The 27,069-nt window shown below is 42.8% G+C and overlaps 1 protein-coding gene across 1 annotated transcript in view; it reads left to right on the top strand.

Moving 5' to 3' along the window:
- The window catches only part of smo (smoothened, frizzled class receptor), a 174,668-nt gene that overhangs the window by 3,010 nt on the left and 144,589 nt on the right, over positions 1-27,069 (top strand). Inside the window, exons 3-5 of the mRNA XM_080268125.1 lie at positions 14,858-14,980; positions 16,331-16,432; positions 26,350-26,559. Of these exons, the coding sequence (XP_080124251.1) occupies positions 14,858-14,980; positions 16,331-16,432; positions 26,350-26,559 (435 nt within the window). The remainder of the gene's footprint in view (positions 1-14,857; positions 14,981-16,330; positions 16,433-26,349; positions 26,560-27,069) is intronic.

Here is a 27,069-nt window from a genome sequence, read left to right as displayed (position 1 = left end):
AGGAGGGCTGGGTGATGTCCTGATCCAAACCTAGCTACATGAACATGATCATATCTGTTTAAGGTCATCTCCAGTGGTTGGATGTCAGGGAAGGGGGTCTGTGATATAGTATTCACTTGAGGTATTGTATTACACTGTTTGTGAAGTGGGTATCTTGGTGTTTCATCATTGCTAGTGTTAAAATGTCTGGAGGTTGGATATTCTTGTAGAAGGTTTGATAATGTTTGTTTGGTGATTGTTTTATGTGCTTATGCATGTAGTGTGTCTCTGCAGGGATGTTGTGTATTGGCACAGGCTTCTGCATGAAACCATGTGCCTCTCCTATAAAGGTAGTCTCTGACAGGGAGGACTTTAATTTCAGAATGTTAGTAAGATGTGGAAGTGGTTTTGGTGCAGCCAGTGGTGATGCATAGGATGTTGTTCTTTATAGTTTGCAAGGCGTTGTAGTGAGTATTAGATAGGGTGGGAGCCCATGCCAGGGAGGCATAGGATATCACTGATCTAATGTATTATTTGTAAAGTAAGAAGAGTTTCTTTCTGTTGGCCTCAAGTATGGTCCTGTGGTTGCCCTGAGTGCATGGAGTCTGCAGGAGCATTGCTTCTTGATGTCATGTATAAGGTTCTTGAAGGTGAGTCTGGTGTTACATGTCACTCCAAGGATCTTGGTGGAAGAGGAAGTGGCTCATGTACTTTGTTAAGTTTGATGTGAAGAGAGTGTAGTGTTCATGTTTCTGTTGGTGATGAGTGTGGTGGTCGATTTGACTGGGGTGATTGTCAGCCTGTTATCGTTACCCAAGTCTGCAGTATGTGGAAGTAAAAACAGTCCGGTTACAGGGTGCAGGCAGTGTCTGCAATGTGGTGTGCGATTGTTACGGTGATGTCATTTGCACATGGGGAAGTGTTTGTGGGCAGCTTGGGTGTGGGAATGTCATCCATGTTTTGACTGAAGAGTGGGTGAGGGAATGGTACCCTGAGGAACTCCTTTAGGGAAGTCTCATATTCATTATGACATGCCTTGGAATTTAACGTGCTTGTCTACCATATAAACAGTTGGCAAGCCAGTGTTTGGTGTTGTTCTCTATGTTTGTGTTGTATATCTTGGTGATTAGTGTGCACTGGGGGAGGACACTGAAGGTTTTAAAAATACCTAACGTTGTGAGAAGTGTGCATTGTGCAGGTGGTCCGGAGTTGATGCCAGTAGATGCTTGGTGTGTGAAATTGGTCATTAAGGTGTTTGTAGAGTGTAGTGCTCCAAATTCATGTTGTGAAGGAGCAAGGGGGACATGGGGTGTGACTTTGTTGAGAACAAGGCATTTTGTTATTCTGGATGGTGTTCTAAGTAATGTTATGGGTCTGTATTGGGTCTGTAATGTTTGTATTGGGTCCTTGTTTGGTTGAAGTATAGTGATAATTGTTCAGTATTTCCAAATACTGGGAATGCCACAGCGTGCTTATGGGTAGTTCCTGATGTTTGTGAGGGCCTGGATGTCCTTTAGCCCTAAATGTTTTAGGTGCAGGATGCTGTCGCGTGGCCCTGTTGTAGATTTCTTGGTTTTCTTAATATTATTACATTTCCATTCTTGAGTGAAGGGGATTTCAGTGTGGTCTGATTGAAAGAACTGCCTGTGTTGGGAAGATTGTTTCCAGACTCATTGTATGTTGGTGTTAATTGACTTATATGTATGTAGTAGGTTCACAAGTATTTTTGCTCGTTCTTTGTTGGAAGCGATGTGTTTGATGTTTGTGGTGGCAGCCTGGGTCTTTGAAGTGCTTGTTTGTGATTTAGTGGTATGTTTAAGTATTTTGTAGGACCATGAGTGGTCCATGGAATGATTAAGCTTTGTTACAAAGGCCTTCCAGTTTTCTGTTTTCTTTGTACAAATTTTGTAGTTGATCTCATTGTTTAGTTCTTAGAGTCTTGTGGTAGTGGCTTGAATGTGTGGGAGAGGGGAGTTACATTTTAATCTGTCGCTTTGTCTTATGAAATGGGTAATATCTGGTGTAAAGTTTGAGTTGCCATGTTTCCCGTTGCCTTGTGGAATATGGTGTTTGTCTGCATTGAGTATGATGTTGTTGCCTTGTTATGTGATTATTAATCTTGGTGATGGGTGTGTTGTTTAATGTGCTGAGGTGTTGTTGTGTGTTTCTTTTGTGAATTCTGTCTAGTCTACTTTCTTGTAGTATGTGTGTGAGACATAATTGCTTTAGTTTGGATGTAGTAATGTTCGTATGGTGTTAATGGTAGGGAGATGATCTGTAGTGATTTTGGATTCCTCTCACTAGGTGGTATTGAGTGCAAGTGTTGGTGAACAGAATGTGATGTTTAGGGAGGAGGGGGTTCAGCTTGCCTGGTGTAGGATGAAGATTGAGGTATCATTGAGAATGTGCCTCTTGTTGAGTTATGAAGCAATGTCAAGACCTCGGTCATTGTTTTGAAAATGTTTGTACCAGGCAGTGTTTTTTGCATTAAGTCTCCAGTAGTGATGAGTTAGATGTCTGTTTTAAGAGGCATGGGGCATGGGAGGTGTCGGGGGGAATGTAAACGTTCATCCATCCATCCATCCAAACCTCTTTTTTTTTTTTTTTTTTTTTTTTTTTTTTTAACGGAAGGAAGAAGGAACCAAAGGCCATGAGCCCGCAATAAGAGTTCCCTCCAAGAGAAAAACAAAATACAAGATAGAGCCAAATTCAAGATTCATTCATTTCGAGATGCCTGAACACTCTGCGTTTGAAATACTGGAGATCATAGGCAGCAAGAAATACAGACAGAGGGAGACAGTTCCAGAGTTGACCTGTTGCATAAATGAAGGACTGGGAGTGACGGTTAACTCTTGCATTAGAGAATTGGACAGAAAAGGGATGAGAGTTTGCTGCTGGATGGGTGCTACGCGCCCGTCGTAGAGGTGGAGGAATGCATGCAGACGGTTCAGAGGAGCAGTGACCATTAAAGTAGCGATAGAAAAGAGATAAAGATGCAACAGTGCGGTGAAGAGACAATGGTTGAAGAGTGTCAGTAAGAGGAGGAGAGTTAATGAGATGAAAAGCCTTTGACTCCACCCTATTGAGAAGAGGTGTATGTGGGGAACCTCCCCACACATGAGAGTTGTACTTCACACAGGGGCGGATAAAACCCCTGTATAGAGTCAACAACTGTGCAGGGGTAAGGAAAGAACAGAGTCTTCTTAGCACACCCAATCTCTTGGAAGTAGATTTTACAAGAGATGTAATATGATCTTTCCAAGATAAGTCCCGAGTAAATGAAACCCCAAGCATGTTCAAGGATGATGTAGTATTAAGCTGAATATTCTTAAACATTAGTGGGTATACCTGTGGAAAATTTTGACGGGTTGATAGGTGTAAGAACTGAGTCTTAGATGCATTAAAAACAACAAGATTATTTTTACCCCAGCCAGAGATACGAGCCAAGTCAGACATTAGGTGTGCCATAGCCTCATCCCTTGTTTGTTGAAGTAACTGCTGAGATGGGCATTGCGGGAACCAAATGGAAAGGTGAAGGGTGGAGTCATCAGTGTATTAGTGGATAAGGTTAGACGTACAGCTTAGAAGGTCATTGATGAATAATAGGAAGAGAGTTGGTGATAGGACAGAGCCCTGAGGAACACCACTGTTGATAGATCTAGGAGAAGAACGATGGCCGTCTACAACATCGGCTTTAGAACGACCAGAAAGGAAGCTAGCGATGAAGGCACAGATAGAAGGATAGAAACCGTAAGGAGGGCAGTTTGTAAATTAAAAATTCATGCCAGACTCGATCGAAAGCCTTTGAGATGTCAAGTGCAATGGCAAAGCTTTCGTCCCGAAAGGAGGATGACCAGGAGTCTGAAAGGTAGGTGAGAAGATCACCAGTGGAGCATCCTTGACGGAACCCATACTGACAATCAGAAAGAAGGTTGTGATAGGAAAGATGCCTTAAAATTTTTCTATTGAGAATTGACTCGAAAACTTTTGAATTACAGGATGTTAAAGCAATTGGACGATAGTTGGAGGGTTGGGAGTGGTCACCCTTCTTTGGGACTGGCTGAATGAGAGCAAATTTCCAGCAAGAAGGAAAGGTACAAGTTGACAGACAAAGGTGAAAGAGTTTGCATAGGCAGGGTGTAAGCACAGAAGCACAGTTCTTGCCCCATGAGAATTGTGAAAGATTCATTCATCATCTAATCCAGTGTTGTCCCATGAGAAGCGTAGGATCTCGGGGCTAGGCAAGTTGGTCCTGACATTTAAGATGAGAGTGACCAGCCTCACTCATCCCTGAGTGGCATTACATGAGCAATACGCCAACCACACCTTGGATATAAATCTTTGCCAGATCAATCTGACTGGAGCCCCTTAATTGCCCACTAAACCACCAGGAACCATAATCTGGCCATATGGTTACCACCCAGCATAGTAAATGGTTTCCTGGTGTACAGGAAACAATTCGGCTTGTCACTGAGTGTAAGAGTCATCCTTAGGCAGAAGGAAGGGGAAAGAATGAAGGAAAGACAGAAAAGGAAGGATGGAAAGAAGGAAGGGAGGAAAGGGCAGGCACCCGAGAGCAGCACTATATTGAGTGAGTGAATGGTGAGTGCCTCCACCAACCATAAATGTTTTTTTCTTGCTTATGACCAGATTTAACTTTTATTAATTGTATTTCTAATGTCGTATCAATCTGAAAAAGCGATTTAGTTGTTTGTGTTGTGTCTTTGCGAAGGTTTGATAGGTGAATATATGTAATGAGGTCTCCTTGTTTGTGTTGTGTTTTTGTGGAGGATTGATTGGTGAATGTATGTAGGGAAGTCTTCTCCATGGCCCTCAGTTCTGTCAGAGCAGATGTGTGAGTAGTGTCTCATTTTTGTGATCTGTTTTGTATGTGTCAGTTTTTTTTTTTTTTTTTTTTTTTGCAGGAGGGCCTTGTATGTCATGGTCATGAAATTATTGTTATTTATTTATTTTTTACCTTCAGCATTCAACTATAGCTAATTTGTTTGTGTGATTAAAGCTGTGTGCTTTTGCTGTGTGTTTGTGTTGTAGGTGTAGCACTTGTGTGATGGGATTGAGTTGTGATGTCTAGTTGTGTGAATTGGAGAGGGGCTGGGGGGAGTTATGTTTGGTGTGACAGGAGTGTTAGTGGATGTGTTGCACCTGTCACATGCCCATGTGCTTTTTGCATTGTCTGGCATCTGTTATTGTAGTGCATGTGATGTGGATCCATTCACTGCAAGAGGTTCATTGAACGTGGCCATGTGTTCGTCTTGTGTTTGTGATGTATAGGGAGCAAACAGGGTCCAGGATTGCTCTCACAGTCTCCAGCTAGTATGAGAAGCAGGGAAGTGACCACCAGAGAGCCATTTTCTGACGTATAAAAATCTGGTGTAGGGAACTGTTTCCCTCGTGCTGGAGACGACACCCTGTCAGTTGGTCCGGGGTCCTCCTCACAGGACGCAGGACAGGATGAGGTTATTTCATTCCTGGGCAGGAGGCACATCTATTTCTCTCCACCCAGGACAATGGCAGCACCATGGGAATGCTCCTCTCTACCTCCTGTGAAAGTGTGTACATTAGCTATACATTCGAGTATGCACAGAGTTATTTTTTAGTGCTATAGAGTGTGTGCATTGAGTGTCTGAGAGAAGTACAGAGTACATGAGTGTGTGGCCTTCATAAAATGTGACTATCCTTCCATAATCCAATCCAGCATTTCTGCATTAGTGGTGTAGAGGCCCAGGATTAGTCTGCTCACCCCAGACATTCAAGATGAGAGTGACCTCCTGATGTGACTTTATCTATCTGTCAGTCTATTGCCAGATGCCTTAATCCCTTATACCGGGTGGCCACAAACAAATCGGCTCCACGTCACCCCGTCCCCTGCCATTTCACTGCCCTGCTCCCAAGTCACACTCCCCTCTCTCAGATACCTCTCCACTCCATCCCCCCATCTCATCCTTGGCCTTCCCCTCCCTCTTTCCCCCTCCACCTCACTCGCATACACTCTCCTCGTCAGTCACTAACTCTCCATCTTCTCCACAAGGCCAAATCACCTCAGTGTGTTTCTCCTAACGCTTCCTATGACATCCACATCCACACCACAATGCTTCTTTACATCCTCATTTGTCAGTCTGTCTCTCCATGTGACTCCACAGGCTCCTCTCAGATAACCCATTTTCACTGCTCTCAGTCTTGACTTGTCCCCATCCAACAATGTCCAAGCTTCACTTCCATACATTACAGTTGGTATCACAATACTGTCATGTAATAACTTTTTCATTTCCATGCTTACTTCCCTGTTTCTTATCACTGCCTTCAAGCGACCAGCAATCTTTCTTCCTTGTTGTACCCTTTCATGCACTTCACCCTCCAAACTTCCATTTTTACTCATCACACTACCCAAGTACTTAAGCGTACTCACATTTTCCATTTTCTCCTCATCGAACCCCACTGTACATTCACTGACTTCACCTCTCTTGAAGACCATAACTTTACTCTTCCCTACGTACACTTTAGATTCCATTTCTTAGACACTCTCCCAAACTCATCCACCAAGCCTTGCAACTCCCCTTCTTCTTCACTTAACAAGACAGTATCATCTGCAAACAACAGTACAGGGAGTTTCCAAACACAGCCCTCTCCCATTAGGGCCACTCCAGCATCCACTGGCCTACCTTGTATCTCTTTTATAACCCTATCCATATACAGATTGAACAGCCATGAAGACATGACACATTCCTGTTTCAATCCAACCTTCAAATAGAAAAACTCACTCAGTTCACTATCCACACGCACTGCAGCCTTAGCTCCCTCATACATACTCTTCACAGCATTCAACAACTTCCCATCTACTCCATATATTCTTAATACTTTCCACAATCCTTTGTCTATCCACCCTGTCATATGCTTTCTCCAAATCCATGAAGGCCACATACAATTTCTTTCCCTTCTCTCGAAACTTTTCCTCTAAAGATCGAAGAATGAATATCTGATCTACACAACCTCTTCCCTTCCTAAAGCCTCCCTGTTCTTCTCCAACTAATTCCTCCATTTTTTCCCTAACTCTGTCAATAAGTATCCTGCTGTGTACTTTTCCTGTTACACTAAGAAGACAAATGCCCCTATGATTACCACACACTTCTTTTTCCTCTTTCCCTTAGTACAAGGGAATAATTATACCTGACCTCCAATCCTTCGGGACTCTACCTTGCGCCTGGGCCAATCTGTACATCTTCCACATCCATTCTACTACTATTTTTCCCCCATGCTTCAGCATTTCACCACACACTCTACCAATACCTGGGGCTTTTCCCATTTTGACTTTCTTCATTGCTCCACAACTTCCATCCTGCTGATTTCATCCTGTCTTCTCACCTCCCTCCTTCTCCCAGCCATTCCCCCGCCACTTATACTTGCATTACTTTCATTCTCTATGTTCAACAATTCCTTAACGTGTTCTCTCCATATGCTCACTTTTTCTCCCTTGTCCACTAGTAATCTACCATTTTTATCTTTCACTTCCCCACTAACTTCGTTGCCACCCTGTCTGACTCTCTTTACCTCTCTCCAGAACATTTTCTTACATTCCCTCCACTTTACACTCAAATTCCTTCCAAATTCCTTATCCCTTCTCTTCTTACTGTCTATTACTAAGCTTTTCACCTCTCTCATTCTTTCTACTTATAACTCTCTCTTCCATCTCTCAACTTCTTCCACGTCCCTATTTCTTGTACATTAATCATATGCTTTCTTCTTTTGTGCCACCTCTTCAATCCACCATGCTGTTCCTTGCACACCCCTCTGTCTTCTCTTCATCCCACACACCACCTCACATGCTGCACATATTTCTTCTGTGAATATCTTGCACACTCCTTCCATGTCCCCCATCTGCTCCAATTCATATTTACCCAGTCGTTCCTCCACCTCTCTCTTATATGCTGCCTTTTTCTCATCCTCTTGTAACCTTTCCACTCTCCTTGCATATACTCCTTCCTCCCATTCTTCCCTTCTTCTATTTCTGGAAGTCCACTCCCCCAACCTTTATATGCTCTTGCATCCATTACACATCTCACACATCCTTTCATCCACACACACATAATCAGTCATTGCCTTCCTTTCATTCAGTTCACCACCCACCCTTCTCATCACTCGCCATGTATACCTGTGGATCATTTTGTGCCTGAAGAGGGTATTGGCTATCACCAACCCCTTCCCGGCACAAATGTCCACTAAAGCACTGCCTTTCTCATCTATCTCAGCAGGCACACCCCACTCACCAACTACTCCATCCACCTTCACATTCCCTACTTTACCATTCATATTACCAATCAAAAACACTCTCTCATTCCTTTCAAACTTTTCCATGCACACTTTCACTGTTGTCCAGAACTCTTCTCTCACTCAGCTTGCACGATATTGCGTTGACGCATACATGCACACAGTTGCCCACATTTGTAGTCCAACTTTCAATCTTACCCACACAATCCTAGAGCCAACTGATCCATACTCTCTTATATTCTCCTTCCATCTGTTACTCACAACAATACGCACTCCTTTTGCCCTCTCATTCTCACCTACTCCTGCACATATACCCCATCTATACTCCCATTCTCTCACACTCTCACCTCTCCATTTAATTTCAGTTAATCCACATACATCCACTTTCGCATCCTCAAGCACCTGGACAATCTCTCTTTCACCTCATGATTTGCACCCCTTACATTCCACGTCGCCATCCGTATCATGTCCTTTGTTTGGTCCTTAGTCATCATCTTTTGATCAGTCCTGGTCCGAGGCTTCTTGTTCATATTTTTAGTTAGTTGTTTTCCTGGGAGGGGCACTTACCCTCCATCAACCCACTTGGTGTCATGTAGGGAACACATGTTGGTTGGTTATAAGGTTACCACAAATGCATATGCATATTACACCCATATGGATTTTAGCTGCAGTACTCGTAACATTTATAATTTAGATGAACAGTACACAATATTCATTTGGTGAGTGTGTAGGACTTGATTTAGCCACAGTAGGTGAAACGTGTGCACCGAAGCAACTGATATCAGAAGTCCTGTTAATAAGCTAGTAGGTCACAGCATGGTGTGCACTGAAGAAAACTAACATGAAAGTGTAATATTACAGTGAAACCTTACTATAATGGAGTAATTGGGGCAGAAGCCATTCCGAAAAAGTGAAATCCCGTAAAAGTGACATCTGGACTTCCCCCCTGCTTACTCAGACTTTTTCCGGTATACATATCGAAGCAGTTTTTCCCATAAGATACTGAAGAAAAGCCAGAGATGCATTCCAGGCCCAAACCCAAACTCTCATATACCTTACTCAGTCAACAGAGACTGACACAGAAACATCATAGGTAATATTATTATCCTCATAAACAATACTGTTACTAATAAATGAGACAGCAAACCTTGTGCAGGTAGGTGAGGTGGTGGGAGTGCAACTGACAGGCTACAGCTAGGCAGGTGCCAGGCGGCAACGTGCTATGTGGGGATGGAGGAGGGCAGGGGGATGGGAAAAAGACAAGCGGGAATGGGGGAGGGGGAGGGGACAGGGAAGGTTACAAGCAGGGGTGGGGAAGGGAGACAAGTGCGGGTGAAGGAGGGCAGGGGGATGGGGAGGGAGGTGAACAGGAGTGGGGGAGGGTGAGGGGACAAGAAGGGAGACAAGAAAGCCAAACTGCCCCAATACCTCTCCCCACCCCATCTCACCCATTCTCTCACTTTCTCACTCATTCTTTCACTCTCACTCATTCTGCCACTCTCTCACTCATTCTGCCACTCTCTCACTCTCACTTACTCAAGCGGGTATCACACGGAGATCCGTGAAAGTTGCGTGCAGCACAAAATGGACATCCAAATTGAGCTTGGACGTCCATTTCCTATCACACGGTGGACGTCCACAACCACCTTTTTCTTCTTCATCAAGTTCACCCCATGCAAGTGGGAGGTCACTTGTTCCGACTCTCTGACAGAGGACGTGTTTATCATCAACAACAGGTAAGGTGAATCAGTCAGAGACTTGCAGTAGGTATTTTTCTAACATAGTTATGAAAGACATAAGTCTTATAAACAGATAATACAAACTTTACTAACGGTATTGAATTAACCGTAAAATTAGATAGAAAATGTGAGTACGTTTAAGTACTTTGGTGGTGTGATGATTAAGGATGGAAGTTTGGAGGGTGAAGTGCTTGAAAGTGTACAGCAAGGAAGAAAGGTTTCCGGTTCCTTGAAGGCAGTGATAAGAAACAGGGAAGTGGACATGAAAGTGAAAAAGTTACTACATGACAGTATTGTGATACCATCTCTGACGTATGGAAGTGAAGCTTGGACGTTGTTGGAGAGACCCAAGTCAAGAGTGAGAGCAGTGGAAATGAGTTATTTAAGAGGAGCCTGAGGAGTCGCATGGAGAGACAGACTGACAAATGAGGATGTGAAGGAGTATTGTGGTGTAGATGTGGATATGATAGGAAGCATTAGGTGAAATACACTGAGGTGGTTTGGCCATGTGGAGAAGATGGAGAGTGAGAGACTAATGAGGAGAGTGTATGTGAGTGAGGTGGAGGGGGAGAGAGGGAGGGGAAGGCCGAGGTAGGGAGTGAGGGATGGAGTGGAGAGGTATATGAGAGAGGGAGGTGTGAATTGGGAGCAGGGCAATGAGATGGTGGGGGACAGGGTGACGTGGAGGCGATTTGTTGTGGCCACCCCATATAAGGGATTAAGGCATCTGGCAATAGATAGAAAGATAGAAGATAGCAGACGACACACATTACTTTGCCACAACTACGGATAAACTCTATAGAGAAGAAGGAGACTACGGAATTGTGGACATACACGAATGGGTCTGGAGGCCTTCCACCAGTGGACGTCTGCGAACCTTGTGCAGCAGCAAATTTGGACCTCCACGGTCAGTTTGGACGTCCACGAGTCCCCGTGTGATAGCCCCTTCACTCTCTGTCTGTCTGTCTGTCTGTCTCTCTCTCTCTCTCTCTCTCTCTCTCTCTCTCTCTCTCACACACACACACACACACACACACACACACACACACACACACACACACACACACATCCCCACCATGATTTTTTTTTTTTTTCTCAAAAACTATTGGTCATATAGAAATTCCGAAAACACCACAAGAAATCTCATGAAATTTTGTGTTGAGATATATGTTTTGCTCTTGCACAGTGTGGGCAAAATTTTGAGCTAGGATGTTCGGAAATTATATGAAGCTATTTTTACACTTGAACAAGTTTTATTCTCTCTGCATTTCTGTACTTTTATTCGTCAGTTTTGTGTGTTTTTATTAGCTTATCTTATGGTATAAACACCACCAAAGATGATGGTATAGTTTGTGTGTTTTTATTGGCTTATGTTATGGTATAAACACCACCGAAGATGATTATACAATCTACAGTATACCAATATAACCAATTTCTGGGGACAAATTTGGCTGTGGAATTTTTTTCTTTGTGCCTGGGCAGAAGCCCCCACAGCTGGGATGGAGGAGGGATGGGGGGAGAAGAGAGGGGATGGAGGGAGGACCGGGAGAGCTGCATACACTACCACATCTGTGTTCAGACACACTCATTTCTAGCCTAGGGAGAGAGGAAGCACTTAGAAAATACATTATTGTTACAACTTGATTTTAAACACTTTTCAAATAATGTAGTGTACTGTACACTTTATACACCTTATTATTTATGATCTTACAGACTAAAGAGGTTTACTTTGTATATTTCACATATCACTCGTCGCCCTCGGTCTTTTCCCGATATATAAGAGTTTAGTCTGGTCGGCTCCTCAACTCCGATAAAAGTGAATCCCGGTATATTGAAGTCTGTTACATTAAGGTTTTACTATGTAAATTACCATGTCGTGTAGAATTACACTTGTATATACAGTCAGTGTCAGACTTGGAAGCAGAGGAAGTTCAAAGGGTTCAAACGAATCTCAACTACCTTTGAGGTTCGATTAATGGATAATTGTGCAAGAAATAATTTATTTCTAACATCAGGGATGCATGATGTTAATATGAAAAATGAATTGATGAAGAATTTAATTCTCACATTAAAGAACCCCCCCTCTCCTTCACCCTGACACACACTTCACATTCCTTCTCCTACCTCATAGACACCTGCGAGGCAATGCATACATCCCATCATCCACACTTACATATCCCCTCGCCCCCTTCTCTCTTTCTTTCTCCCCAAACTTGCATCCTTCATTACATCCTTCCATACCCCTTTCTTCTTTCGCACACAGTAATTATACTGCCACACATCATGCTTCCTTCCTGTTTTCAGTTACCTTCTCACTCACCTTTTTTTCCCCACAAGCTGTCCTTCCCTTGCATAGTATTTTTCCTGTTTACCCTCTCCTTCTTTCAGACACAGTCTTGCTCCTCACACTACTACATCATTGCTCACTCTCGTCCTTCCAGCACTTCCATTTGTCTTGCACACCCTTCCAAATGTAAACACTCTTTCTAGAACTCATTTTCACAGGTTCATCCATTTTCTCATTATTATTTTACAAGACTTCTTTTGTCAGGTTGTGTTGTAGGGCAACATAAACTCTTTACACCTGCATTTGGGACTTTTGAGTGGTTTCTATTTTCTGTTCAACGTGATATGTCTATCTAACTTGTTGTCTGTCTTTCCATGAAAAAAAAGTTTATCCAATTTTAACCATAGAGGTTAAGGGGGATTGACATTGTTTATTGAAAACCACATGAAGGCCCAGGGTTAGATCAAAGTACTGTACTAAGGTCAACCTGAAAATATTTTATCCGACTAAAACCAAACTTGTGGAAGGATCGAGAATGTGACGAGAAGGAAGAGATTTGAGTTGAGAACAATCTAAGGTCATGGTCACAGGGCAAGAACAATTTTTGACCCATGTGTCTGTGTGTTAAAAACATAATTACCTCAGTTCTTATCTACCGTGGACCAAACTTTGTGGAATGGTTAAGGATTAGCCAAGGAGTTGGCCATTGCTACTGAAGCTGTTAGTTCAGAGGACAAGGTCACATTGCATGATTAAAAGTTTGTACAGGTATTAGCATTAAGCAAAACTGTGGAATGGTATAGAATATGACAGGGATGTAGAGATTCAATTCCAAAGTCAACCAATTAAAGTTCAAGGTCACAGTTAAAGGTAAAATTATGGTTATAGGACAGGATCAGCTCAAACACATTTGGTCTAATCTGAACCAAACTTACTGGATGGGTCAAACTGTGCATTATTCGTCTGAATTATGTATGTTATGAGTACTGGAGCTATGTTCGATATGGGTGTAAAATGTATACACATGCATTAAATACCAACCACTTCAGCCTGTATGGACAGAGAATCTCAAATACTGTGATATGATGTAACATGAGGATTTGCCAGCCCATTCATACCCCTGAATCTATGATGTAAACAAACACACATATGCCACATCTACCAAACTGTGCCAGTCACTGTAACAGTTATTGGTGCTGCCAACTGTACCAACCTCTTTGTGCCAGGCCTACTGTGTTGCTCAGCGGGAAACACGATAGAAAGGAAACAACACTGTTACTTACCAGAGATGGAATGAGCTGAACAGGTCCTGATATTATTGAGGTTTCGATGTAGTGCTGCTCTCCGTTGGCTGCCCTTCTTTCCCTTTCTACCTTCTTTCCATCCTTCCTCTTACGTCCTTCTTTCTCCCCTCTTCTCGTTGTCTATGGGTGACTCTACAGTGAGTGACATGCCAGATGGTTTCTTGTGCACCAGGAAATCATTTACTGTGCTGGGTAGTAACTGTATAACCAAATTATGGCACCTGGTGGTTTAGTGGGTAATTAAGGTGCTCCAGTTGGATTGAACCGGTGCAGGTTTATATCCAAGGGATGGTTGGAGTTTTTTGCTTATGTAACGCCAGTCAGGGATGAGTTAGGCTGGTCACTCTCATCTTAAATGTCAAGACCAACTTTCCTAGCCCAAGGCTCCTACTCTCCTCATGAGGAAACACTGGATTAGATTATATATGTGTGTATGTATGGTTTCCTTTGGGACTTGATTCAGCTGAACAAGCCTTAGGCATCACTTATCCTCACTCAGTTTTATTTTCTTATTTTTTTCTCCGTTTTCAGACTACCTTTGGTATTTCTCTTGATCCTGCCTTTCATCTAACGTACTATAGCATTAGCCATGTGTGTCTGTGTGTGTGTGTATTTTGGGCAGTCGAAACTACACATTCAAATTGCACCAAAATTGGCACAAAAATTGCAAAAGATTAGCTGATGTGAAAAAACTTGGTCCCATCACAATTGAAAAACTTTTACTGTATTTAATAAACGATCAAAGTTTGACCAAAAAACGCTGCTCCCGGCTGAGTGCCTGAAATTAAGGTTGTGTTCACCGTAGAGTTTTTGATGGCTTTATATAAACGTGACTTGGATTACCTGAAATGATCGCAAAGCACGAGGAAATGAGTGAGAAGCACGAGGAAATGAATGCGAAGCATGAGAAAGCGAGTGCGCAGCACGAGAGCCCTCCGCGGGAGCACTTGTGGTAACTATGGAAGCTATAAGAACTCACCTTTTCATGCAGAGAATGAGAGACTACTGTTAAGCAGTTACGTTTGCATGCTGTTTGTTCCCTCCATCGTGACGGACCTTAGGTTTGATGACATTGCATGAATATCCTTTACAAGCCGATTTGCTAGCTTCACTTAGTTTTTTGTATCATATGTATGGAAGAAGTTAATATTTTGAAGCATAGTTATGACAAAGACTACCTATGAGAAGTACAGCAAGGAGTGCAACAATTTTCCAAAGGGTATTCAAGTAAGTAAACTTTTGTTAACATGATTCAAAATTTTCAGGAGCATTTAGAGATGTGGTCATCGCTGCGTAATATTCCACGGTGCTGGGCAGTGGTGCAGCCTCTTTTGTGTGCTGTGTTCTTTCCTCGCTGTGACAATTCATCAATTGAACTTCCATCACATGTAAGGGTGTGGTGTCAGATGACACCATGTATATTAAGAGTTTGTGATCATTTGTAAGATTGATCACAGGGATATAGCAAATTAGTTTAGTTATATGAAGATATGTTAATGTTCATCATTCATGATCATCATCCTAATCTTTTTTCCACTAATGAATAGAATGGGTAGTGTCCAGGAATAGGAACAGGAAAGTACAAAAGTAGGTGAACTATCATTACTGCCCACTTAAATGGGCTATACATTCACTAATAATGTCTTCTAAATTCTCAGCTTCACTTTCCAGATGTATGTTAAAATTGTGTACAGTAGCTGCCTCACTTGAGTAAGCTGCTTTTGCAACACTTGAACCTTAGAGACCATTCAATTGACTGTCAAGTTAAAGGAGTGCAGCCTTTGTCATGTGTGTATCTCCATGCACACTTCTTCCATCCATTTTATCTTCCACTAGTACCTCTTTGGTTTCCATTCCTGTTTTCTCGCATTTTAAAAAATACATACATACGTACATACATACATCTAATGCTGTGTTGCCCCATGAGGAGCATAGGAGCCTAGGGCTAGGTAAGTTGGTCTTGATATATAAGATCAGAGTGACCAGCCTCACACATCCCTGAGTGGCATTAGATGAACGATAAGCCCCAACCACCCCTTCAGTATAAATCTACACTGGCTCAATCTGGTTAGAGCACCTTTATTACCCTCTAAACCACCTGTCATCATAGTTTGGTTATATGGTTACCACCCAGTATCGTAAGTGGTTTTCTGGTGTACAGTAAACCATTTGGCTTGTCACTCAGTGTATAGTCACCCATAGACCAAAGGAAGAGGAAAGAAAAAAGGAAAGAAAGACAGAAGAGGAAGGAAGGAAGAGAGGAAACGGCAGTCACCCGAGAGCAGCACTACATCAAGTGAGTGGATGGTGAACACACACACCTACCACTAACATTTTCGTACTAAACCAAACATTTTTCTTCTTGACCATTCATACTACCTCCTGCCTATAAATTCACTGACAGGCAATGCAGATATATTTCTTTCTACACCTTAATCACACCCATTTTATGTATGTGGCCATAACATTTCAGCAGGTTGTAGAGGTATCCAACATTTTTCATTGGCCTCATTTTTCTTGCTTGCTTACATTTGGTTCTCTCTGCCCTTCTGTGACACACACAGACATATGCATGCACGCACACACACATATCATTAAAAATTTATCAGAAACATATTGTTGTGAGTACTGTACCTGTACAGTGTATAGTACTGTAGAGATGTTCATCAAAAAATGTGTGTTTACAGTTACCAGCATTGATTTGATGGCCCTATATTCAGTCTTCTCTTTTATTGCAGGAGATGTGCTTCATGACCCGGGGTCCTTGTCGCCTGGTGGAGCAGGAGAAGGGATGGCCTGAATTCCTCAAATGTCATGAAGATTATCCACACAAGTGTAAGGTGGGGCTCTCTGTGCATCGCACACATCCATCTTACACGCAAGAGTACCATACATTGATAGAATTTATGAAAGTCTACTGTCATAATTGCTACAAATGTATGGCATGCATTCTTTTTTCGGTTACCTAGAGGTTAATAGAAAAGGATTAGGTAGGGTTTAGCAGTTTTCACATGATTATTTATTAATTGTCTGACTGGTGCTGTAAAATATATATTAAAACAGTAGATGTAGGAATGAGAAGGAATCATGTTAGAACTGTATGGGAAACTTAGCTTTGCAATGATGGTATTATATTAATTGCAGTGTGTGAAGCAAATTTAGAGGGTGGTAAGTGATCGGATCTTGAATTTGGGTCTCTATTGTATTTTGTTTTTCTCTTGGAGGGAACTGTTACTGCGGGCTCATGGCCTTTGGTTCCTTCTTCCTCACAAAAAAAAAGAAAAAAAGGTGGGGACACTCACCATCCATTCATTGATGCAGTGGTACCAGAAGGTGACTGTACATCAATTGAAAAGTTTTGATAGTTATTTGTAAAACTATTTTAGAGACAAGAAGAGAAAGAACCTTGCATCTGTCATATTTTCTCATATCTGTCATATTATTCTTTGCATTAAAAGCAAAACAGGAAACCCCTGATAGCATCCACCCCTGCAATATTGTCAGGGGAAAGAAGTACAGTACACTGTAATTATTTATGGGGGAGGTGGAGGAGCAAACCCCACAGGTCCCACCCTATATAAACTAGTCCAAATGAAGGTTTACTATCTATCTATCTATCTATTGCCAGACGCCTCAATCCCGTTTGGGGTGGCCACAAACAAATCGCCTCCAAGTCGCCCTGTCCCCCGCCATTTCACTGCCCTGCTCCCAACTCACACCCCCCTCTCTCATATACCTCTCCACCCCATCCCTCCATCTCATCCTCGGCCTCCCCCTCCCTCTTCCCCCCTCCACCTCACTCACATACACTCTCTTCGTCAGTCTTTCACCCTCCATCCTCTCCACATGGCCAAACCACCTCAGTGTGTTCCTCATAACGCTTCCTATCACATCCACATCCACACCACAACGCTCCTTTATATCCTCATTCGTCAGCCTGTCTCTCCACGTGACTCCACAGGCTCCTCTTAAATAACTCATTTCCACTGCTCTCACTCTTGACTTGTGTCCTTCCAACAATGTCCAAGCTTCACTTCCGTACGTTAGAGTTGGTATCACAATACTGTCATGTAGTAACTTTTTCACTTCCATGCTCACTTCCCTGTTTCTTATCACTGCTTTCAAGGAACCAGCAACCTTTCTTCCCTGCTGTACCCTTTCAAGCACTTCACCCTCCAAACCTCCATCCTTACTCATCACACTACCCAAATACTTAAACGTACTCACATTTTCCAATTCCTCACCATCCAACCTCGCTGTACATTCACTAACTTCACCTCTCTCAAAGACCATCACTTTACTCTTCCCTACATTCACCTTTAGGTTCCGTTTCTTACACACTGTCCCAAACTCATCCACCAAGCCTTGCAGCTCCCCTTCGTCTTCACTCAACAACACAGTATCATCTGCAAACAACAGTACAGGGAGTTTCCAAACACTATCCTCTCTCACCAGGGCCACTCCAACATCCACTACCCTACCTTGTACCTCTTTTATTACCCCATCCATGTACAGATTGAACAACCATGGAGACATGACACATCCCTGTTTCAAACCAACTTTCAAAGAGAAAAATTCACTTAGTTCACCATCCACACGCACTGCAGCCTTCGCACCATCGTACATACTCTTCACAGCATTCAACAACTTCCCATCTACTCCATATATTCTTAACACTTTCCACAATCCTTGTCTATCCACCCTGTCATATGCTTTCTCCAAATCCATGAAAGCCGCATACAACTTCTTTCCCTTCTCTAGAAACTTTTCCACTAAAGATCTAAGAATGAATATCTGATCTACACAACATCTTCCCTTCCTAAAGCCTCCCTGTTCTTCTCCAACTAATTTCTCTGTTCTTTCTCTAACTCTGTCTATAAGTATCCTACCATACACTTTTCCTATTATACTAAGAAGACAAATGCCCCTATGATTACCACACACTTCTTTTTCCCCTTTTCCTTTGTACAAGGGAATAATTTTACCTGACTTCCAATCCTCCGGGACTCTACCTTCCTCCCAGGCCAATCTGCACATCTTCCACATCCATTCTACTACTATCTCTCCCTCATGCTTCAGCATTTCACCACACACTCCATCAATTCCTGGGGCTTTCCCCGATTTAACTTTCTTCTTTGCTTCCACAACTTCTATCCTACTGATTTCTTCCTGTCTTCTCACCTCCCTCCTTCTCCCAGCCATTCCCCAGCCACTTATACTCGCATTACTTCCATCCTCTACGTTCAACAATTCCTTAAAGTGTTCTCTCCAGCTGCTCACTTTTTCTTCCTTCTCCACTAGTAATCTACCATTTTTATCTTTCACTCCCCTGCTAACTTCACTTCCACCCTGTCTTACTCTTTTCACTTCTCTCCAGAACATTTTCTTACAGTCCCTCCACTTTACACTCAAATTCCTTCCAAATTCCTCATCCACTCTCTTCTTACTCTCTCTTACTAATCTTTTCACCTCTCTCTTCCTTTCCACATATAACTCTCTCTTCCGTCTCTCAACTTCTTCCACGCCCCTATTTCTCATCCATTCATTGTATGCTTTCTTCTTTTGTACCACAGCCTGTTTCACCTCTTCAGTCCACCACGCTGTTCCTTGCACCCCCCTCCGTTTTCTCTTCCTTCCACACACCACATCACATGCTGCACATATTTCTTCTGTAAATATCTTACACATACGTTCCACGTCTCCCATCTGCTCCAATTCATATTTGCCCAATCGTTCCTCCACTTCTCTCTTATACTCTGCCTTTTTCTCATCCTCTTGTAACCTTTCCACTCTCCTTGCAACTACTTCCTCTCGTCTTTCCCTTCTTCTATTCCTCCATCTTACTTGCATCCTAATTCTGGCCACCACCAAGTAGTGGTCAGAAAGTCCACTCCCCCAACCTCTATACACTCTTGCATCCTTTACACATCTTCGCATCCTTTCATCCACACACACATAATCAATCATTGCCTTCCTTTCATTCAGTTCACCACCCACCCTTCTCATCACTCGCCATGTGTACCTGTGGATCATTTTATACCTGAAGAGGGTATTGGCTATCACCAACCCCCTCCCAGCACAAATGTCCACTAACGCACTCCCATTCTCATCTATCTCAGCAGGCACACCCCACTCACCAACTATTCCATCCACCTTCACATTCCCAACTTTACCATTCATATCACCAATCAAAAACACTCTCTCATTCCTTCCAAACTTTTCCATGCACACTTCCACATTTGTCCAGAACTCTTCTCTCACTCTTCTAGCACGATCTTGCGTTGGCGCATACACACACACAATCGCCCACATTTGTATTCCAACTTTCAACTTTACCCACACAATCCTTGACCCAACTGATCCATACTGTCTTATGCTCTTCTTCCATCTTTTACTCACAACTATACACACTCCTTCCTTTGCCCTCTCATTCTCATCTACTCCTGCACATATACCCCATCCATACTCCCATTCTCTCACACTTTCTCCTCTCCATTTTGTTTCAGTTATTCCACATACATCCACTTTCGCATCCTCAAGCACCTGGACAATCTCTCTCTCTTTCACCTCATCATTCGCTCCTCTTACATTCCATGTACTCATTACCAAGTCCTTTGTCCGGTCCTGGGTCGTCATTGTTTGGTCAGCCCTTGTCCGAGGCTTCTTGTTTGTTTTTTTAGTTAGTTGTTTTCCGGGGAGGGGCACTAACCCTCCTCCAACCCTTTTAGTCGCCTTTTACGACAAGCAGGGATACTGGGGGAGTATTCTTGAAAACCCCCCTACCCCCAGGGGGGGGGTGATTTCCTCCCTGTGGGAGCAACCCCACCCATGGGGGTGGCCATGAAGGGTCCCACCCTGCCAGAAATGTGGCCAGGGTGAACATGTAGTAGTATGCAAAATTTAATGTTCCTAAGTTAAAACTTATGACCATGCTTAAATGCTTTGGCACTGACCCCTGAGAACCCTCTCTGGGGTGTGGCCTTTAGGGGTCTCACCTTGGCTAAAATGTGGTACCAGTGAAAATTTACCATTTTGCTACCAATGTACAAAATTTTGTCTTCCCGGTTAAAGACTGTGGCTGTGCATAACTGCCAGGACCTCTGGGTCCACATTTTCCCCAGTGAGGGGTAACCCTCAGTGGTTTCACCCTTCTTAAAACAAAGTTTCGGTGAAAAACTATCAATATGCAAAATTTCCCATTCATCAGTTAATAACTTTGCATAATGAGTTAGATTGAAAACCATGAGTGGCACCTCAGGGGTCCCACCATGCATATAACTTGGGCATGAGTAAAGCTCTGCTATTGTGCAAAAATTTTTCCCAAGTTAAAAAAACTTTTTTTTTTTTCACAGTGACAGACCTTCCACAGGCCAGGCCTCAGGCAGGGTGTACCCTCCATAGGGGTAGCAATCCCAGGTGTCCCACCCAAAACTGTTAGACATGGCCAGTTTTTTTATCCATCCATCCATCATCCAATCCTACATTGCCCCATGAGGAGTGTAGGAGCCCGGGGCTAAGCAGTTGGTCCCAGCATTTAAGATGAGAGTGACCAGCCTCACTCATCCCAGAGTGGCATTACATGAGCAATCAACCCCAACCACCCTTTGGATATAAACCTTCACCGGTTCAATCCGATTGGAGCGCAATAATTACACGCTAAACCACCAGGCTCCAAAATTTGGTTATATGGTTACCACCCAGCATAGTAAATGGTTTCCTGGTGTACAGGAAGCCATTTGGCTTGTCACTCAGTGTAGAGTCACCCACAGGCAGAAGGAAGCAGAAAGAATGTAGGAAAGAAAGACAGAAGAGGAAGTGTATAGTTGTCCTTCTGCCTACGGGTAACTATTCACTTCCTCTTCTGTCTTTCTTTCCTTCATTCTTTCCTCTTCCTTCTGCCTGTGGGTGACTCTACACTGAGTGACAAGCCAAATGGCTTCCTGTACACCAGGAAACCATTTACTATGCTGGGTGGTAACCATATAACCAAATTTTGGCGCCTGGTGGTTTAGTGAGTAATTATTGCACTCCAGTCAGATTGAACCAGTGAAGGTTTATATCCAAGGGGTGGTTGGGGTTGATTGCTCATGTAATGCCACTCAGGGATGAGTAAGGCTGGTCACTCTCATCTTAAATGCCGGGACCAACTGCTTAGCCCCGGGCTCCTACGCTCCTCATGGGGCAATGTAGGATTGGATGATGGATGGATGGATAAAAAAACTGGCCATGTCTAACAGTTTTGGGTGGGACACCTGGGATTGCCACCCCTATGGAGGGTACACCCTGCCCGAGGCCTGGCCTGTGGAAGGTCTGCCATTGTGGGGGGGGGGGAATAAAAAAAATAAATAAATAAATAAATCCCTACACTCCTCTCATAAGGCCTTGACTCAGTTTTTTAAGAAAGTATAGCAAGTCTGTGGGTGAGTGAGTGAATGAATGACATAGTTAGGGACAAGGACTATATTTAGCCACCCCTGTAGGTCTGGCAAAAAGTCAGGCACTGTAGTAGATGGCTGGCTTTACCGACTGTGGGGAAGTGCCACCATAAGTGTGTGTGTGTGTGTGTGTGTGTGTGTGTGTGTGTGTGTGTGTGTGTGTGTGAGTGTGTGTGCAGTGTGTATGTACATGTGTATGTGCTTGTGTGCATTTACACATATGCATCCATATTTGTGTGCCTGTGCGCTTACTGTATATGAGACTGTTTTACAGTGATATTATATATTGTCTTATTATTAGCACTAAAAAATTGCTGGCACTCATGTTTGATAATGTGCCATATATATACCATGTATTGGACCCACATTGGTTTGGTGTTGGTGATGTCTGTTGTATGAACTATGTGTGCCATGAATCTTGTGATTGAAACCCAAATTGTGATGAAGGTTTGAAGAGGGTGCTGGTATGTCATCTCATATATTAGGTGACACATGCAAGCACAGCCCAAATTGGTCTAGCATCCATCACTGTCACTACTGACAGCCCTTCTCTGTTTATACTTTTCCAGGATTGAAAAGGGTTAATTCTGTCATCTTCTCTTTAAGGAGAGGGATCAGTCCTGCATTGGATTTCCTGTTAATTTTATCAGTTTCAGTTGCAGTTTTGTTAATGAATATCTGAATACATTTATAGAATTACTTGTGGGTAGTATCTGAAGCAAGCCTTTGAGTATCATCATCATCATCATCTGGACCTCCTTTCTCACCCTGGGGCGGGATGGGGAGTAGCAGCCTCCAGGCAGCCAAAGTTTGCCCAATTCAGTGGGCCGTGCCTCCTTTCACTCATCATTCAAGCCCACAGAATCCTGACTGTCTGATAGACCAAACGGTTTCTCCATGTTTTGTAGCATCATATATATGGTACTTATCTGATAGTCAGTCTGAACACTGCCACGTTAAAAAGGGGTGCCTAATCTCAGGTCATGTGCTTCTCCACACAAATTTCATCCAGCCAGCATGATTTCTTGTCAGTCCCTACCCTTACCAACTTCTGTACCTCTCTTCCTCACAGACTCATCCACCATATCTCTCCACCATCTTCTTGGCCTGCCTTGCCTCCTTCCTCCTTCAAATTCGCTCAGATATACCATTTTCACCACTGTATTGTGGTGGTGAAAGTAGCGTATGCACCATGTGAGGACAGGAGTGAGAAAGAGAAAGACAGGTTTTGGGATGAGCTGGGTGAAGCAGTGGGAGAAGTGCGCAGGAGCTATAAAGTGATCATAATGGGTGATATGAATGGAAGAGTAGGCACTGGTCCAGAGGACCAGAAGAAAATGATAATGGGAAGCGACTAAAGGATATATGTCAGGAAAGGAGGTTGTGCTTTTGTAACTCGTATTTCAAACACAAAGATGCACGTAAGTATACATGGTAGAGAGAGAATGAGGATCATGTTGAAAGGAGCCTGATTGATTACGTGCTCTTAGAGAGGTCGCTGCTGGAAATGGTTGCTGATAAGAGGGCCGTGAGAGGACGATGTAGAGGTCTGTCAGATCATATGCTTGTGGTATGTAAGATCAAGCTGAGAGGAGTGAGGTGGACCAGGAGAGAGAGGAGCAGTCAGGGAGGAAGACTGAAAATCGAGAAGCTGAGGATCAAGGAAATGACAGATGAATACAAGACCAAAGTAGGGGAGAAGTTGGAATCAGTGAATTGGAATGAAATGGATCTGAAGAGCTTGTGGAATGCATATAGGGGTTGCTTAGTTTGAAATGCTAAAGCAGTGTGTGGTGTGGCAAGAGTAACAGCAAAGAAGAAAGGTACGTCATGGTGGGATTAAGAGGTTAAGAGAGCGATGGAGGAAAAGAGGAAGATGTGGCTAGAGTGGTTACAGGACAGGGGTTCAATTGAAATAAGAACTGAATATATTGAGAGCAAGAAGTGTGTAAACAGAGTAGTGAAGAGAGAAAAGAAAGACGTAAATGATAATCTAGGAAGGAAAATGAATGAAAACTACTCTGAAAATAGGACGTTATTCTGGAAGGAGGTGCGGAAATATAGAAGTGAAATCGGAAAGAAATGTGATGGTGTGAAGGATGTAAGTGGTAGATTATTAACCCGTGGGGATGAAGTAAGGACCAGATGGAAAGAATATTTTGAAAGCCTGATGAATGAGAATAAAAAGAGCAGAGCCATTGTAAACATGATTGGTTTTAGGGCTGTGCAGAGAAGGAATGTAGTGCCAGGAAACTTGACGCTCGCACAGGTGAAGAGTGCTGTGAAGCAGCCGAAAAATGGAAAAGCAGCTGGGGTTGATGAGGTGTATACAGAGATGATCAAGTGTAGTGGAGAGAGTGGAATGAAGTGCTTGTTGGAGATATGTAGGAAGGCATGGATGAGTGAACATGTGCCAGGAGAGTGGAAAAAGGCTGTGATTGTACCCCTGTACAAAAATAATGGTGAGCAAAGTGAGTGCAAGAATTATTGTGGCATAAGTTTATTGAGTGTGGTAGGGAAGGTATATGGAAGAATTATTATAGAGAAAGTGAGAGAGATATCAGAAGTCTTAGTGAGTGATGAACAGGGAGGCTTTAGGAGTGGCAGAGGATGTGTGGATCAAATATTTGCAGTGAGAGATAACTGAGAAGGCGTGTGAGAAAGACTATAAGGTGATTATGGCATTCATGCATGTGGAAAAAGCATACAACAAAGTGAGCAGAGATGGATTGTGGAAAATTTGGTCATGTACGGTGTAGATGGTAAGCTGCTAAGTGCCATTTTTATGATGGTAGAGAAGCATGTGTGAGAGTTAATGGGCATCTAAGTGAATGGTTCACGATTGGTGTGGGCGTGCGACAGGTTGTGTGATGCCCCCATGGTTGTTCTTTATATATATATATATATATATATATATATATATATATGGATGGGGTGATGAGAGAAGTAAAACCACAAGTAATGGAGAGGGGGATGGCATTGGTAATGAATGGTGTTGGATGGAATGTCTCAGTTTTGTTGTATGCTGATGGTGCAGTACTACTTGCAAATACCGGACAAGACCTTGGTAGACTAGTACAGAGTTTTGCTGATGTCTGTGAGCTTCATGCCTTGAGAGAAAATGTAGAAAAAAGTAAAATGATGGTTATTGAGAGAGAAAGTGACTCCCAATGTGGATTTGCAGTGAATGGAGAGAGACTGGAATTGGTGAGAGAGTTCAAATACCTGGAAACGGTGATAGAAAAGAGAGGAAAATGTGCACATGAAGTGGAAAGTAGAGCGACACAAGGAAGAAAAGTAGTTTGTGCAATGAAGGCCTTGATAAGAAACAGAGGCTTGAGTGTTGCAGCTGCACAAGGCTTATATGAAGGAGTGTTAGTGCCGACTTTAACATGAGGATGTGAGACTATGTTGTGGCATGAAAATGAAAAGTCAAGAGTGAGAGTAATGGAGATGGGACTGCTGGGGAATGTATGTGGAATACAGAGAGTGGCTAGGATGTGAAATAATTTTGTGAAAGCTGTGGAGATAGGAAGTCTGTGGACACCAGAATCGAAGAGAGTGTACTGAGATGGTATGGTCATGTGGAGGGAATGGGTAACAATAGAGTGGTGAAAAAAAGTATATCTGAGCGAATTTGAAGGAGGGAGGAAGCGAGGTAGGCCAAGGAGAAGATGGAGGGATATGGTGGATGAGTGCGTGAGGAAGAGAGATATGGAAGTCGTTGAGGCTAGGGGACTGACATGAGGTCGATCTGGCTGGATGAATATTTTGAGGAGAAGCACGTGATCAGGTATTTGGCACTCCTTTTTTAACGTGATAGCATTGACAGTGACTCTATTAGATTCATTTATGTGAAGCTATAAAACATGGTGAATGTTTTGGGCATATCCAATTGAGCCAGGATTCTGGGGGCTTGAATGATGAGTGAATGGAAGCATGGCCCATTGGATTGGACAAATTTGGGCTGTCTGGACATTGCTACTCCTCACCCAGCCCTAGCATGGGAAAGGAGGTCTGGATGATGATGATGATGATTGTCATCCATTCTACTCACATGACCATACCATCTCAGTATACACTCACTGATTTTGGTGCTCACATACTTCCTCACTCTGATCTTTCATGAATCACGTTATTCCTTTGAATATCACAGAGTAAAAATGTCTCCTTGAATTTTTTGTGGTAAATTTTGCTCTTAAGAAAACATTACAGGTGTATTAGTTTAGAGTTGAGTCATTTTATACTGGTATTGAATAACTGTTAAGAAAAATAACCTTTGCACTAATAGGTTCTTTACATTGTTATGTTGGCGTGAGCAGAACAGTGTGCGTCAGGTGCGATTCAACACAACTGGGGAATGCGTTGCACCTCTGGTGATGACAAATGATGAATCCTCATGGTACGAGGGTGTCAAGGGGTGTGGAGTACAGTGTGCCAGTCCTGTGTTCACCCCAGTGGAGCACCGAGACCTCCATCGCTTTCTGGCCACTTTGGGTGGTGTTGCTCTTGCCTGTGCTGCCTTCACTGTGGTATGATATCACACTTACAGTTAGTCCTCATTTGACTCTTCAATTGCAGGGATGTCTTTTTTGTTTTATTCTTGCTGTTTCTTGATTTTGTTCAGTTTTGGAGAGATCTTGTGTTGGATTTTTTTTTACTTTTTATGCTAAATATGACCCTTTCAGTTTGAACAGTCTTACTATTTCCAGATTTTTTAATGTAACTTAGGAAGGGCTTCTTGTATTGATTTTTAAATTATTATTATGTATGTATTATTAAGGTTATTTCAAACCCCAGTTTGAGGTATCTTTTCTGAGCAGAAAAGAATAATCTGGGAGCAGCAACAATAAACTAAAAAGGACCATCCAGATTCAAGGGACTAAATATGTTTAATTAAAATTGTTTCATTGTTATGTTGCTGATGAATTACTGTAATGCCCTTTTGTCACATAAGTTGCATCTGATTCATTTAAGTTGCTTTGATGTCAGATTTTTCCTTTTTTAACCCTTAATTATGAAGCAGAAACTTGTTTTACTCA

The sequence above is a fragment of the Coenobita brevimanus genome, chromosome 26, assembly GCF_032717465.1.
Source record: "Coenobita brevimanus isolate Jiangsu-jjx chromosome 26, ASM3271746v2, whole genome shotgun sequence".
Taxonomy (NCBI): domain Eukaryota; kingdom Metazoa; phylum Arthropoda; class Malacostraca; order Decapoda; family Coenobitidae; genus Coenobita; species Coenobita brevimanus.
The sequence above is the reverse complement of the archived record's forward strand: the minus strand, read 5'-3'. Positions and strand labels throughout refer to the sequence as shown.